The sequence below is a fragment of the Macrotis lagotis genome, chromosome 1 (genome assembly GCF_037893015.1).
Source record: "Macrotis lagotis isolate mMagLag1 chromosome 1, bilby.v1.9.chrom.fasta, whole genome shotgun sequence".
Taxonomy (NCBI): Eukaryota; Metazoa; Chordata; class Mammalia; order Peramelemorphia; family Peramelidae; genus Macrotis; species Macrotis lagotis.
The window spans coordinates 758,227,741-758,245,740 of NC_133658.1; the positions used below are offsets into that span (position 1 = coordinate 758,227,741).

At 33.4% G+C, this 18,000-nt stretch overlaps 1 protein-coding gene across 1 annotated transcript; it reads left to right on the forward strand.

Moving 5' to 3' along the window:
* Positions 1–299: 299 nt before the first annotated feature.
* LOC141506615 (olfactory receptor 8B3-like) lies at positions 300–1,265 on the forward strand. Its single transcript, XM_074213536.1, has one exon. It carries the CDS (start codon positions 315–317, stop codon positions 1,263–1,265), a length of 951 nt encoding a protein of 316 aa, XP_074069637.1. The 5' UTR covers positions 300–314.
* Positions 1,266–18,000: the final 16,735 nt, after the last annotated feature.

An 18,000-nucleotide genomic window follows, 5' to 3' on the forward strand; every position in this document is an offset into this window, starting at 1 on the left:
TTTCCCCCAAACTCATAATATGCAATTGTATTCACCTCCTCCATAGACCCATTTTCTTTTTTTTTCCTTTTTTTTAAGGTTTTTGCAAGGCAAATGGGGTTAAGTGGCTTGCCCAAGGCCACACAGCTAGGTAATTATTAAGTGTCTGAGACCGGATTTGAACCCAGGTACTCCTGACTCCAGGGCCAGTGCTTTATCTACTGTGCCACCTAGCCACCCCGACCCATTTTCTTAATTGAGGAAAAGGATGTTTTAAGACTGGTTTGCTTCCAATATGACTTCTCTTCTTTCTTCTTAGATCCCTCAAGAGGAGAATGGCTTTGGAAAATGCCTCTTCAGTGACTGAGTTCATCCTTGCAGGCTTAACAGATCAACCAGAGCTCCAACTACTCCTATTCCTTCTATTTCTAGGGATCTATATAGTTGCTATAGTGGGCAACCTGGGATTGACCATTTTAATAGGTAGTAACTCTCAACTTCACACTCCTATGTACTATTTCCTCTTTAATTTGTCTTTCATAGATCTCTGCTACTCTTCTGTCTTTACTCCTAAAATGTTGATGAATTTTGTCTCAAAGAAAAACATCATCTCTTATTCAGGATGTATGGCTCAGCTCTATTTTTTCTGTTTTTTGTCTATCGTTGAATGTTACGTGTTGACAATCATGGCTTATGATCGTTATGTTGCCATTTGCAATCCATTGCTGTACAATTTTACTATGTCCAATCAAGTCTGTTCATGGCTAGTAGGAGGGGCATATGCAATGGGGTTTGCTGGTGCTATGGCCCACACAGGATGCATGCTGAGACTGTCCTTCTGTGATGCCAACATCATAAACCATTACATGTGTGACATACTCCCTCTTCTCCAGCTTTCCTGCACCAGCACCTATGCCAATGAGCTGGTGGTTTTCATTGTTGTGGGCATTAACCTCTTAGTGCCCAGTGTCACTATCTTCACCTCTTATGCTCTTATCCTCTCCAGTATCCTGAGCATCAGCTCCACTGAAGGCAGGTCCAAAGCCTTCAGCACCTGCAGCTCCCACATTATTGCTGTTGCTCTTTTCTTTGGGTCAGCTTCATTCATGTATCTCAAGCCATCTTCATCAGAATCTGTGGACCAGGGCAAAGTATCTTCAGTATTTTACACAAATGTGGGGCCCATGCTAAACCCTCTTATTTATAGTCTGAGGAATAAAGATGTTCAGACTGCTTTGAGGAAAACCTTAAGAAGAATGTTTTCCAGTATAGGAGCAGGGTTTTAAAGATGAAATTTGAATTCAAGGACTTAAAGTTTCTTTTTCTTTCTTTCTTTTTTAAATTGAAGTTTTCTCAGGAAGTGATCTTTATCCAAATTCTTTTATCTCTGTTCTCTACTGCCTAGCCTTCTTTAAGGGAAGTTATTTTCTTTTTCTCTGTGGGTAAAATTGTCAGTGCCAGAACAAAATGGAACCAGAAGTATAACCAAAACTATAACCAAAACTTTAGGAACTAATGAGGGTTTATTGAGTTTGTCAGCAAGGGAGCTCCACCTATATGGGGGAGAATCTGGAAAGCCACAAAAGGACAAAGCTTATACAGGATTTAATTTAGGCAGAAGGTGAATTGGATGTGGAGTGCTTCTGGATTTGGAGGAGGAATGACTCTAGTATCTTTGACAAGAAAACTCCATAGCGGGTTGTGAAGAATAAGTCAAAACTGCAGATAACTAAACAAGAATAATGTCTTCTGCATGGAACAGGGATTTTGTGTTGAAGGACAGGAAAAGCCCTTCTTCAGATCATCTTATAACCCATCCAAAACCATAGGGCTATTTTGCTTCAGTAGAAAGGAAGGTCACAAACAGGGCAGAGGCTGCAATACCAACAGGACCAGGAACCAGAACAGATCTGTTGTATGGTGGAAACCTATATAACCAGGCAAGTCATTTAACTTCTCTGGTCCTTAGTTTTCTCCTTGGTAAACATGATATGTTTGGACTTAGGAGCTTTTAAGATCCCTTCACCTGTAAATCTATCATTTATGGTCCTTTGTGAAAATGCAATTATATTATACAATCATATAAAAAGTTGTGTGGTAACTCACTCAATTTATCCCCATTGATATTGATCAGTAATTCAGGAAGACAATGCATATAGAGCAGATAATCTGGAAAATGATAATAAAATATCTTTATTTTTACTTTATAGCCCCCTCTGAATCTTTGATTTTGCAATTCCCACAGATAATATTCCTGGATAAGAATGAGGTAGCATGTCAAAGTGCAATCTATTTTTATCCTGAAAATCCAAAGAAATTTCCTTTGACTCCTGTCCCTATCAGAATTTCCTTACTTTTGGTAACCAGTTGCCTCTATTGGAAGCTAATACAATTGGCTTTCAAATAGACATTCTCAGAACAATAGTTAAACAATTCTAGTGCATCATAAAAGAAGGTCAATTACACTTAGAAAAAGTTTGATAAATAGATAGTTCTAGTTTTGAAGAAGCATTTTCATTTTCTGAAAAAAAAAAACCTTTGTCTCAAATATGCTTGATAAGCCTGATATCCAAGATATAAAAACAAATGACTGGTTTGTATATGTTACACACACACACATACACACACACACACACACACACACACACACATATATATATATATTATACATACATATATTATATATGTTATACATGCATCGATGTTTGCTGGGAAAGGAAGAACTTTGATATATACATACATAGATACCTATATTTACATATGCCTATGTATACCTATATATTTACCCATGCACATATATATATATATACATACACAAATATCTATATCCATATCTATATCTATATCTATCTATCTATCTATCTATCTATCTATCTATCTATCTATCTTCCTTTCTCTGAATGTATATGGTCAGAGAATATGAACCATTTTTAAAAGAAGAAAGAATTGTGTAATTAGCAACTGAAAAATGATCCATCACATATAATAAAAATGAAGATTAAAATAATTGTGAATTTTTGCTCATACTCAGGAAACTGAGCAAAATGACAAAAGATGGAAATAGTCAATTTGGAGTAGCAGGCCTGCTAATACATTGTTGGGAGAACTATGAATTGGTCCAAGAATTCTGAAAAACAATTTGTAATTTTATGAAGAGAGTGACTATCTAAACACATCTGAACATGTCACCCAAACAATGATAAAATTATCCAAAGATTATTTGAAATATGCATTTCTAGCTAACATTTTTATACTAAATTTTCTATTAAATGTATTTTTCATTGAGATAAAACTAATGATTTTATGAAGCCAAATAATTGATATTGGGGAAGATGGAAATTTGCCAACTTAAGTTCTGTGAAAACCTTTGAATATTTAGAATGTCATCATAAATGAATGACATTATTTAGTATGTTTTGAGAACAAAATGCTTTCTATAATCATTAATAAATTATTTAAAAATATTGTTGACTGTAACCTAGATCGTCACTTAGATATTTCTAACATTATGTTATTATTATTATTATTATTATTGTTATTATTATTATTATCTCTACCTTATCATTTAGTCAGAAGCATTTAATTTTTAATCAACAAAATTCCAGTTTCATGAACAAACTAGCTTTACTCCTACTCTAGTTCATTAAATATTGTTTGTTTAATAAACTGAAGAATAACAGTTACTCATATTTCTCTCTATATTGAAACACTGCCCCTGAGAATTAAATAAATACTTGTTTTATATATGTACATAACATATATATATATATATATATATATGCAAAATAACATTTTTTCTCTTAGTAGTATTTTTTCTCAATTACTTGTAAAGATAGTTTTCAACATTTACTTTTATAATATTTTTAGTTCCAAATTTTTCTCCCTGTGTCCCCTGGTGTCTTTCCAAAGACAGCAAGCAATATGATTTAGGTTATATATGTACACTCATATTAATCATATTTCTACATTAGTTATGTTGTGAAAGAAGAATAAGAACAAAAGGGAAAAATCATGAGAAAAACAAAAATTACAATAAAAATAAAGTGAAATAGTATATTTTTTTTTTCAGCATTTAGACTCCTTAGTTCTTCCTCTGGGTATGGATAGTGTTTTTCATCATGAGTCTTTTGAAATTATCTTTGATCATTGTATTGCTGAGAAGAGTTAAGTCTGTCATAGTTGTTTGTCACACAGTATTACTGAAACTATGTAAGATGTTCTCCTTGTCCTGTTTACTTTACTCAGGATCAATTCATTTAAGTCTTTCCAAGTTTTTCTGAAATCAGCTTGCTCTTCATTTCTCATTGTACAGTAATATCCCATTATGTTAATATATCATAACTTATTTAACCATTCCGTAATTGATGGGCATGTCCTTAATTTCCAGTTCTTTACCACTACAAAAAGAACAGCTATAAATATTTTTATACATTTGGGTGCTTTCCCCCTTTCTATGATGTTTTTGAGATCCAGACCTAGTAGTAGTAATACTGGATCAAAGGGTATACACAGTTTTATAACCCTTTGAACATACTTCCAAATTGCTCTCCAGAATGATTGGATCAGTTCACAACTCTACCCATAATGCCATAATGTTTTAAATTCCTCCCATCTTATTCAACATTTATCATTTTCCTTTTCTATCTTGTTAGCCTATCTGATAGGTATGAGGTGGTAACTCAGAGTTCTTTTAATTTTCATTCTCTAATTAATGGTGATTTAAAGCATTTTTTCATATGACAATGGATAACTTTAATTTCTTCATTTGAAAATTGCCTGTTCATTTCCTTTGGCCATTTATTAATTGGGGAATGAATATATCATTAAAAATAGAATCCATTATAAAACAAAAATGTAGATAATTACTTAAAATATCTTAACTACTTGAAAGATTTTAGCCAGTGTTACCTCAAAATATCTATGTGATTTATAATTTTACTTTGGTAAATATGATTTCATCATTTGGTTCACTGAAATAAATTATTTAAGTTTTTTAGATATTTTCTTTCTTTTCTTCAAGTTAAAAAGAAGTGTCTAAAAAGTGTCATCTTAGTTCTTTTATTCACTATTATTTTCATCCATCATAGGGAACAGTTTCTTCAGAAAATTCTGTAAATCCAGAGTTCCTCAAAGTCTTTTTATGAAAAGTTCATGAAAAGAATGTTTCTTCTTTTTCTTATAATATTTATTTTTATTTTTGTACAAATGATTTTTATACATTACTAAAATATTCTTGTTTAAGAGTAAACATAATATGCCCTCCCTCCAAAAATATAGACTCTCATGAGCATTAAAGTAAAGGAAGGAGAAAAAATTAAAATTAAAAAAATAATTAGGGGTGGCTAGGTAGGGCAGTGGATATAGCACTGGACCTGGAGTCAGGAGCCCCTAAGTTCAAATCCTGCCTCAGACACTCAACAGTCACCCAGCTGTATGGCCTTAGGCAAGCCACTCAACCCCATCTACCCTGCAACCCCCACCCCCAAATAATAATAATAATAATAATAATAACAACAATGATGATGATGATGGGCAACTAGGCACCCAGTTGTGTGATCCTGGGCAAGTCACCCCAACCCTGCAAAAACCAATAACAATAACAACAAACAACAACAACAACATTAATAATAAATGTGCTTCAATCTGTGTTCCAACACCACCAGCTCTGTTGCAGGTGGATCACATTCTTTATGTCCATCACACAAGCTATTTCCACATTTTTCCACTGTTGCTATTGCTGATCGCAACTCCCTTCATTGGTACTTCCCCACTACTATAAACTATATTTTCTTTCTCCTTTCACTCTGTCCCTCTTTTTAAATGTGCTGTAGGGTAGCTGAGTGGCACAGCAGACAGATCACTGGCACTGGGGCCAAGAAACCCCAAGCCCACCTACCACCCCTAAAGCCCAGCAACCACATAGACCCATTGTCCTGGACAGGCCATCCAATCCAAGCCCCTTGAAAGAAGTAAAAAAAAGAAAATGTGTTATATCTGACCACTCTCCCTCATGGTCCACCCTCTCCTCTATCACTCACACCCCCCTTCACCCTGTCCCCCTTTTCTCCTTCTTACTCTAGATGTCTATGCCCCATTGAGTATATATGCTGTTTCTTCTCCGAGCCACCTCTGATGAGAGCCTTCTCCCCTTCCATATTATTGCAATAGCTCATTGTAATAAAAAAATCTTATTATATGAAATATCTTAGCCTATTTCACCTCTCCTTTCTCTTACTACCATTACATTTCCCTTTTAGCCATTGACTCTATTTTTGCAATATATTGCATCTTCAAATTCAGCTCTCTCCTGTGCTTCATCTATAAAAGCTCCTTCTACCTGCTCTATTAAATGAGAAGTTTCTTGTGAGTATTATCAGTATGATTTTTCTATGCAGGAATACATGCAGTTCATCATCATTAAGTCCCTCACAATTTATCCTTCTCTCTGTGATTTACCCGAGTCCTGTATTTGAAGATCAAACTTTCAGTTCTGCTCTGGCCATTTTAACAGGAATATTTGAAATTCACCTGGTTCATTGAAAGTCCATCTGTTTCCCTGAAAGAGGACATTCAGTTTTGCTGGTTAGTTGATTCTTAGTTGCATTCTGAGCTCTTTTGCCTGCCAGAATACGATATTTGAAGCCCTACTAGCCCTTAACATAGTTGCTGCTAAGTCCTGTGTGATCCTGACTGCAGCTCTATGATATTTGAATTGTGTCCTTCTGGCTGCTTGTAATATTTTCTCTTTGACTTGGGAGTTATGGAACTTGGTTATAATATTCCTGGGGGTTGTTTTCTTTTGGATCTCTTTCTGGAGGGGGGAGATCGGTGGATTCTCTCAATTTCTATTTTGCCCTCTGCTTGTAGGATATCTGGGCAATTTTCCTGTAGGAATTCTTTAAAAATGATGTCAAGGTTCTTTTCCTGATCTTGACTTTCAGTTATCCCAATAATCTTTAAATTATCTTTCCTGAATCTGTTTTCCAGATCAGTTATTTTTTTCAATGAGGTGTTTCACATTTTCTTCTAATTTTTCATTCTTTTGGTTTTGAAGTATTGTGTCTTGACTTCTCATAAAGTCAACAGCTTCCTTTAGCTCCATTCTGCATCTGAAGTATTTGCTTTCCTTGGAGAACTTTCTTATCTCTTTTTCTATCTGGCCAATTCTGATTTTTAAAGCATTCTTCTCCTCCATAACTTTTTAAACTATTTTATCCATTTGACCTAAGCTGGTTTTTAACATGTTATTTTCTTCAGCAATTTTTTGGATCTCCTTGATTAAGCTGCTGACTTGTTTTTCATGTTTTTCCTGCATCTCTTTCATTTCTTTTCCCAGTTTTTCTTCTATCTCCCTTGATTTTTAAAATCTTTTTTGATTTCTGTCATAGCCTGACCCAATTTCTGTTTTTCTTGCAATATTTATTTATTTTTTTTATTTTTTTTAGGTTTTTTGCAAGGCAAATGGGGTTAAGTGGCTTGCCCAAGGCCACACGGCTAGGTAATTATTAAGTGTCTGAGACTGGATTTGAACCCAGGTACTACTGTAACACATTTTGATTTTTTACTGCTATTTTCTCCTCACTACCTTGCCAACCAGGAAATATCTGGTTTCCATAAAATCACATTCCTGACCTCTGTCACTGACACATATAATATTTTGTTTTGTTTTGTTATAGTCTAGGTGGCAAAGAAAATGGGGCCCTTGTTACCATTAGTCCCTCACCTCTTTAGAACTCTATACTTTGGGAAAGGGATTCAAACCAGTCTGAAGAAAGCTAAATGGCACAATGGAGAGAGCCCTGGTTTTTGTATCATAAGGACTCGAGTTCAAATTCAGCCCAGGCACTTAGTAGCTGTGTGAGCTTGAGTAATACCACTTATATATTCAAGTTTCTTTAACTATAACCTGAATATAACAACAGCACATCCTTCCAAGTGTTGTAAGGCTCAAATGATACAATATTTGTAAAGTATTTAAGGCAATGCCTGACACATGATTAGTGCTATATCAGTACTTGAGTTTATTATTTTATTACTAATAACTAATTTAACTAATGTCTATGATAATTTGTTGACTATAGACATTTGAAGAACCTCTTTGAGATATTATTTCACTTATTAAATGAGATAGTAACTAAAGTATTTACCTGAGATGAATAGCATTGTAGAGGATGGAGGAACCTATTTTCATTTTTTTTCTGAATTAACTGAATCTAGTACTCTGCAGGGGAACTCAGGAACTGTTTTCTACAATCATCCAGCTCATGGAGACTCCTATTCAGTTCCTCTTAAATCCCTGGAAATCCTGGGAATGATAAGAATAGAACCTGCATGGCCTGGAGTTAGTAAGAATGAAGTTGAAATCCATCCTCAGATACACACTAGCTGTATGATTGTGGGCAAGTCACTTAATCCTGTTTTCCTCAGTTTCCTCATTTGTAAAATGAGCTGGAGGAGGAAATGGCAAACCATTCCAGTATTTTTGTCAAGAAACCTCTAAATGGAGTCATGAAGAATTGATTTGACTGAAATGACTGAACAATAGTATATGTAATTAAGCAATTAACATATTGGGGATGCATACTCAAAAAACATTTTATTGTCCTAGAGCAAGATTAAAAAGTTTGGAGATGATGCTTCTAAAAAATGAGTTCATAAATTTGGAGATTGAAGAATCCTTAGATTCTTCCTAGTCCAACACTCTCATTTTATAGAGAAGTTAGATACCCAGGGTAACAGATACTATTAAGAAGAATCTATATTTGAAGCATTTAATGTTATTTAAGGAATAGTTTAGAGTGTAAAGTTCTTGTAGTTGAAAAGAATAATGGTATAGCAAAAAGAATACTGAGATCTCACATTATATCCTATCTCTGATAACTAGAAACTACTCTAGTGACATTGGACAACTTAACTTTTCACAGCCTAAGTTCCTTTTTCAACAAATAGAAATAATAATATTTAAAAATGTTGTTCTGCTGATAAACATTAGAGAAATATTTAGCACAACTTATAACTCTATAAAAGCCACTAATTCTTATTTGTCTATTTGTGTATTAATTTCCTTCCCAACTTTTCTCATGGGGATCCAATATTGGAATAAGTATTGGAATAAGTCATTATGCTGCTTTATTTTTATCTTTATTGTTCTATATACTCCAGCTCAAGTAGCTAAAATAATTGCTGTTTGTAGAATTGTCAAAATATGTAAGCTCATTCTCTGCAGGATTGCTGAAAGTGTCCTCAGTATAACTGCAGCAAGAGACAGAACAACTATGATGTTATGAACTTCTTTCTCTTCTCAATAAATTTTTAATTTCCTCAGTTAAGATCTATATTTTTTAAGATTCATATTCCATGTCACTTGGAGATTATGTGGATTTAATAGAGCAGTATCTATTATTAGAAGTTTTAAAAGAGTTATTAAAAGAGCACCTTCTATCAATTTTTTTTTTGGTTCAAAGCTATGGCTCGGTAGTTGTGATAATTCAGTCTAGGATTGAGTGTTGTATTATGTCAAGTTTTTTCCTGCATCTATTGGGATAATTACATGGTTTTTTAAAAAAAAATTGATATGACCAATTATGCTGATAGTTTCCCTAATATTGAACCAGTTCTGCATTTTTGGTATGAATCCTACCTGGTTATAGTATATAATCTTTGTAATATATTGCTCCTAGCAAGCATTTTTTATTTAAAATGTTTGCATCAATTAGGGGAATTATTTTATTTTTTGTTTTGATTTTTCTTGTTTAGATATCAGTACTATATTCATGTCATAAAGTGAATTTTGGAGGACTCCTTTACCCTATTTTTCTAAATAGCAATATATTGTAGTATTGTAATTAATTGTTTTTTAAATGCTTTATAGAATTCACTTGTAAATCTTTCTGTTCTGGGGGATATTTCCTTAGGAAGCTCATTTATGGCTTGTTCAATTTCTTTTTCTGTGATAGGATTACTTATTCTATTTCCTCTTCTGTTAATCTGAAAAAAAATTTATAGTTTTTGTAAATATTCATCCATTTTACTTAGATTGTTAGATTTATTGGCTTATGAGTGGGCACAATAATAATAATAACAATAATAAATAATAATAATAATAACAATAATAAATGCTTTATTTTCTCTTCATTGATGGTGAACTCACCCTTTTCATTTTTGTTACTGTTAACTTGGTTTTCTTTCTTTTTAAAAATCAAATTGGTCAATGATTAATCTATTTTAATGTTTTTGTCATAAAGTCTGCTCCTAGTTTTATCATATCAATGATTTTCTTATTTTCAATTTTATTACTTTCTCTTTTGATTTTCAGAATCTTTAATTTGGTGTTTAAATGGAGTTTTAAAATTTGTTCTTTTTCTAGTTTTTTTAAGTTGCATTCCCAATTCATCGATCTGCTCTTTCATTACTTTGTTGATGCAAACATTTGAAATATTCCTTTCAGTCCTACTATAAATTTTGGTATATTATCTAATTGCTACCATTTTCTTTAATGAAATTATTTTTGTTTCTATAATTTGTTCTTTGATCTACTTATTCTTTGGGAATAAGTATTTTGTGTCCAATTAATATTTTTCAATGTAATTTCATTTTTATATTACATTCAAAACTATTTTTCAATAATCATCCTTTCTGTAAGCTTTTGAGTTCTGTATTTTCTACCTCTTTCCTTTACCTACCAGCTCCCCATGATAGTGAATAATCTGATAAAGGACATACATATATAATCATGCTTAATCTATTTCCATATTGATCAGGTTGTGAAAGAAGAATCAGATAAGAATGAAAGAAAAATGATGAGAAATCCGAAAAAAACCCCCACCATAAAACATGTTTTTAAAAGTGAAAATAGTATAGTTTAACTCTGCATTCAGATTCCATAATTTTTTCCTCTGTATGTGGATGTCATTATCCATAACAGATCTCTCAGCATTGTCCTTCATCAATTAACTGCTGAGATGAGCTAAGTCCATCATACTTGATCATTTCAAAATTTTGTTGTTAATGTGGGCAATGTTCACCTGGTTCTGCTTGCTTCACTCAGTATCAATTCAAGAAAGTCTTTCCAATCTTTTTCTGAAGTCAGGTCGCTTATGATTTACAGAACAATAGTACTCCATCACATTCACATACTATCATAATTTATTCACCCATTCCCCAATTGATGGGCATTTCCTCATTTTCTAATTCTTTATCACCACACAAAGAGTTGCTATAAATATCTTTGTACATATGGATCTTTCTTCTCATTGGGGTATAGACCTAATACTAGTATTGCTGGATCAAAGGACATGCACATTTTTATTATGCTTTGAGCATGAACTCTGGCCTTCTCCCACTGAGCTACCTCAGATACTTCCAATATTCCTTATGTCAGGTGGGAGAAAATTAAATTTACTCAACTAAAGTGTATTGATTCTTAAAACGTTTCATGTGTCCACTGTCATGATTAAAGTCTTCTTGTTGTTATTTGGCATTATGAAAAGACCATAACAACCATTTCACCCCAATTGTTTATTATTTTCCATGTCCATTAATAGTTGAACCAATAGGAGTATTTTATCTCAATGTATATATATTCACATCTTTATTATCTGAAAAATTCTTTCCTCTTCCCTGTGTTATACATAATAGTTATTATTCTTTCTTCTCTATCCTGAAAAACTATAACTTCTAGAGATATCACAATAGAGCTTGACCTCAATTTTCCATCTTAGTGGAAAGGATTTAGTGGCATTGATGTGTTGTTAATGGTTTTGTTGCTATTGTTTTAGTAAAATGAATGACGACATGACTGCACATTATATTTATTATAATGAGGGGGAAGACTGTGCAAAGACATCCTTTCTTCTGCCCTTTTCTTTTCAGCTCATGACCTGATTTGATAGGAAATAGAACTTCTGTTGAGCTATAAGATAGATTAAACATAGCACATGCTATACTAAGAATATCTGACGTCATGAACTGAATTTAGAGTGGAGATTTATATGTCTCAAGGTGATTAAGAAAACTCAACAAACATAGCTATGACGTAATAAAAATGAAAGAAGTACAATAATGATCATTAATATTAACTAACATCCAATCCTTTGGGGGACCATTAACCTACTCCCAATGTCCTTTTAATTGACATATTTCATCTTGGATCCGAGATATCCCATATAGTCAACTGGTATGATGTTAACTGGTCTCTGGTTCCATCTTTGACATTCTGGATTAGATTCTGCTAAAATCTTTTACAAAGTATATCTCAATACAATTTTGCATACCCTCTTAAAATTTTCTTCTCCAATAACTAGTTCATGTGAAAATCAACTCAAATCTTAATGGTTCTGAAATTATTAACAATAGAATTATGAAAAGAACATCAAATTAGGAATCTATAGTTTACATGAAACTTCAGCGATTTTAGGTTTTTAATATACTCATTGTTGTTTCTGTAATTATCTATTTATATAAACATTGCTAACCATAGACTGAAGGAAGAACTTTTTAAAAAAATCTATCTGATCTAACTTGTAAAATGAGTCCTTCTGGTTAAGGATTTTAATATTTACCAAGATAGACACGCAAACTAGGACTAATAGTGTTTATTAAATTGACATTGATTCCATTAAGATTTAATTTCCTGTGATGTAAGTTAACAAATTGTTTTATTTATATATCTTAGACATCCAAATACCAACTGGTAAATTAAAAAACCCTAAATATTTTAAAGAACTATGAAAACTTTTAAAATCACAGGCAATCTTGTTTTCTAAATTTTTTTCACTGATTAATTTTCCACTTTAATTAGAACACCAATTAATTTAAATTCTCCTTTTAGTGGATTAGAGAATAAAATCTAATCTTTTTCATGAAAACATAGGTAGTAACAATCATTGTAAGCATTGTAACCATCAGTATACAACAAATTTACTACAAAGTTGCTAGTTTCAATTCAATTCTAACAAAAATCCAGGAATGTTATATGTAAAGAACAGCAAGTAATTAATCTCAAATTGTATACAGAGAGCAGTATATATCAAATATATTGATTATAGTTAGACATGATTGCACATTAGGGCATATGCCACTCACAAGTGTTAATCCCACATTAAATAAAAAAGTCTAAGTACAATTGGCTTTACCATTGAGGTAAAACAAAATAGTCCCTGAGTGTTCTTCTTTTTTTTTTTGTCAGTCATTTTGCATTTATTAAGATCACATTATATGCCAGACCATATACTAAATGTTGGGGATGAAAAGAAAGGCAAAAAAACAGGGTCTCTGCACTCAAGGAGCTCATATTCTTACATATTCATATATGCAGAGGCAATGGGAAGCAATCTGAGAGGGTAGACAACAGTTAAGTTGTGCAGCATGAGAAGCCCTGGTTGAGACTGAGAAGGGGAGCTGGAATAGACTTCTGAAAACTCCTAGGAACATTGGACAGCAGTATAGAAAAAATTTGACTTAGAGCTATGCTTCACACTTGTTCACAAAAGGATGTGACCTAAATATAAATGATCAGGTCATTAACAAATTAGAGACATATGGAAAATATTGTGTTTAAGATCTATTGTAGAAGAAAAATCCATGACAAAACTAAAGTAATAGATAAAATGAGCAATTAGAATTGTTAGCTGTTTAGTCATGTCAGACTTTTTGGTTTGGTTTGGGGTTTCTTGGCAAAGATATTGAAGTGGGTTTGCCGTTTCCTTCTTCAGCTCATTTTACAGAAGAGAAAAACAGGGTTAAATGACTTGACCATGATCACACAACTAGTAACTGTCTGAGACTGCATTAAACTGGGGTCCTCCTGACTCCAGGTCTATTGCACTTTCCACTAAGCCATCATCTCACCTATTTTGGATTATAGGCATAAAATATTACAACATAATTATGTACTTCAGAACTTCCTTTTTTGAATAAATAGCAATAATAAAAACATGACAGGTAATACAAATTTAAAGTTCATGTAAGTATATATGGTCAATATATAGCCTTATATAATATATAGTCTATATTTATAATGGGAAATATTATGTCATACATAAAATAGCTCTATATAATGTATTATATATAATATAAACAACAAACAATAAAAATAACATATTACAGTAATCCTACATAAGGAAAAGTATTGCTCATTTATTAGATTAAGAAAAATTAAAAATAATATGGCTTGCTAAAATAAGACAATCACCATATATATTTATCAGTGTCATTTTTCTGTGCAGGAATACATGCAGTTCATCATCATTAAGTCCCTCATATTTTCCCCCTCTCCTCCAAACTCCATGCTTCACCTGAGTCCTGTATCTGAAGATCAAACCTTCTGTTCGGCTCTGGCCATTCCAAAAGGAACATTTGAAATGCAACTGATGATTCTGACAGAGGACTCATTCCTAAAGCATGCAGAGCATTCCACAGGTGAACCTTCTAACTCTGACCCAGTTCAAAGAATTGAGATGTCCTAGAACTACAAAGCTCCTGCCCATGAATATGAATATGCTTCCACTGTGTCTTTTTTCCATCTGCACTCAGATATCCAGTGTTTGTCTCAGAACCCTGTTCTAATTCATATGCCTTTGCCTTATCTTCATCTCGATCTGCATTCTTCCGATAGATATGCCATTCCCAGGCCCCACGCTGCCAGGATACTGTAGATGTTGTCTCTAACCAAAGCATATTTTTGTTCATGGCTGGCTGCAAGTAGTCCTGTTACCGGACTCTGATAACACAGAATGGTCTGTTGGACCAGCCGGGCGTATCTGTCCAGACGGACTCCAAAGTTGCTCCTGCTCCTCATTTCTGGGGTCTCCCCCCCACCCCCAGGCCTCAGGCTGCAAGCACTGGCAGGAGAGAGGCTGGAAGGGCCCTGGGGCCCCTGAGTGTTCTTGAAGAGGTGATTGCAAGGAAAATCCTTTTCCTTAAAACAAAACAGATTTTGCTGATTTTAATGTTTCTCATTAATACATACATATATATATATATATATATATATATATATATATGCACATATGTGTGTGTGTGTGTGTGTGTGTGTGTGTGTGTATACTATATATTGGTCCCATAAATTTATATTCTATTGTCTAATTATTCCCATTACATTTTTGAGATTTTTCAAGAACCTTACTTTTTACATAAACATATGTCTATTAACAAGCAGATGAAAAGTCCAAGTACCCAAGCATTTAATCATGTAGGATATAAGAATGACTTGCAATTTCAGATTGAAAATAGTAAGATCTTATATACTTATATTATTATTAGTGAAGAGGTACTAAAGTATCATAACAAAAAGATTCATTATAATAAAATCAAAGCTAAACTCGACATGATCAGAAAGATTTGCTTTGAAAGGAAGAAACATACACAATTATAACAGAATCACTACAGTCCTCCAAGCCTAAGTCTAAAGGCACAGAATAATTTATCACATACATAAAAGGATAAAGTATCCTTTGGTTTATTTTTTTTTATGTAAGAATCAGAATTAAGTTTTGGAACAACCAATCAGAAAGCAACATTCCACCTCATTTACAGGATATTATAGTCAGACTCAGGATGGGAAAAATTTCTATTCAAAGAAGAAGTTACAAAATGGGAAACCTGAGTCAAAAGGATCCTATCTTTATCCATGTCATTCCCTTGATCTTCCCCAGCGAAATATATCCACTTATAGCAGTTTTCAGACAGCATTCCCTTTGAGTATCTTGTGGTATTTTCCTCAAATGGTGGATTATTCCATTATGATTAATCAGACAATGACATCTGAAATAAAAATTTAGAATAATATTAGATAATAGTCCCCCAAGATTTTATCTCAATAGTAAATTTCACTAATCACACAGTAATGTTGGCTTTTATATTATTACAATAAATTGTTCAGCAATTAAAACTAATCCAGTCTGTCTCTCTCACACAGATGCAAATAGACACACACAAAAAATTTCATCCCTGTTGGAGTTAAAATTTTTCCTGATGCAAAAACCAATCATTAGAAATCAACAAAGTAATTACATTCTGTAATTTTACTAGATAATGGACATGACAGTATACTAAAAAACTCTAAAAAGCAAAAGTAATGGCCAATCTCTGAAAACCTCAAAACTAACATTCTCATCTTTTATTTTTTTTTGTTTTAACTTTTTTTAATTTGACATTTTATTTTCCTCAATTACAGGTAAAAACAATTTTTAACATTTCTTTTAAAATTTTGAATTCTAAATTCTTTCCCTCCCTCCCTTCCTTTCCTCCTTTCCACCTTTGTTAGAAGGCAAACAATTTGATATATATTAAACCTGAAGAGTAATGCAAAATATATTTTATATTAATCAAGTGGTGAAAGAAAACACAGCCCCCCTCTAAAACCTAAGCAAAATAAAAGAAAAAGGTTCTTTTTGATTTCTATTCAGACTCCATCAGGTCTTGTAGAGGGCCAGCCCCAGGGAGTGATATTCACATATACTTGGGGACATTTTCCATCAAAGATATGTGTGGATTATTCATTGTATGGATTCATTGGTTCACCAGTGAACCCTGACCTAGGATAATCTGTAGCTCCAGAGGTGGTTGTAAAAGGTTTCTTTGATAGAGAAGTATGCATATTTCTAAGAACAAATATTGTAAATTTACCCAGGAAATTGTTAAACTGGGTCTCCTTTAACCAGTCATTCCTGAGATAAGTTTTTGCTATAAAAGTCTGAGTTTCCAAAAGTAAAGTTGGTAGATTTTCACTTCCCAACCTTACATGTTTGCATGTGTTTGTCTACCCGACCTAACTCGGAGATTCATGTCCAGACCCACACCAGAGCTGTTGAGGGCGTTAGCTGGTGCCTGGACAGGGACTGACAGACAGACGAACTGACAGATGGACAGATGGATTGACGGACAGTTGGACTTGGAGGGGAATCAATCTTGAAAGGAAAGATAAAGTCTGGACACTTGTGGGTCAAAAGAGTGCTCATAAAGGGACAGCAGGCAATTAAGGTAAATAATTTTTTCATCAGGTCTAAAACAGAGAACATTAAAATGGGACAGGGACATTGTTAGGATAGAGGAAATTATTTGAAAGTGCTAAAGCAGACAGTTAAAGAAAGAGACTTGTTAATAACAAAGCAATTGTAAGAATTTATTGAATGTGTACAAAAATATCCTTGGTTTCCAGAAGGAGTATTAAGTATTGAAAAATGGGAAACTCTGGGGAAACAGATGAGTGAACATTTTAAACAGGAAGGTCAGGAGGCATTTCCTATAGGAGTCTTATCATTGGGGAATATTTTAAAAATCTGCCTGACTCCACCTGGAAATGTTCCTTTGGTTCAGAGTATATTGAAAAAGGTTGATGTAGATATTCAAACCATTCAGCAGGAAGATAAGAGTAAAAAAGAAAAGGAGAAAAAAGAAGGGTGACTTTTACCCTCAATAACACCTCCTCCCACCTTTGACAAACCACCTTCGGCTCCTTTATGGTCTAAAGAAGAAAATGTTACCAAAGATCGGGGCATATGAATATTGTTCAAGTACCCACTGGAAAAACAATAGATAAGGGAGAGAAGATTCCATGGGACATGAGAAAGTCGTTGTTCTCTTTCCCCGTACTTGATAGACCTGATCCAAAGATTCCAGGGATTGTTTTGAGAGAATACAATAATTTAGATTTTAAAACATTTAGGAAATTAAAATCAACATCAATTATGTATGGTAACACCAGGTCATATGTTTTGAAATTAATAGAAATAGGGGTGGCTAGGTGGCATAGTGGATAAAGCACCAGCCCTGGAGTCAGGAGTAGCTGGGTTCAAATCCGGTCTCAGACACTTAATAATTACCTAGCTGTGTGGCCTTGGGCAAGCCACTTAACCCTGTTTGCCTTGCAAAAACCTAAAAAAAAAGAAAAAAAAGAAATTAATAGAAATATTAGGTAGAGAAATATTAGCCCCAGAAGATTGGACCACGATAGCAAAAACTACTCTTACACCAGGAGATTTACTTAATATGGAAAACTAAATTTTTTGAGAGTTATACTAG

Excerpts from the sequence above, each read along its gene's own strand:
- LOC141506615 (XM_074213536.1), top strand. The coding sequence starts at position 315 with ATGGCTTTGGAAAATGCCTCTTCAGTGACTGAGTTCATCCTTGCAGGC.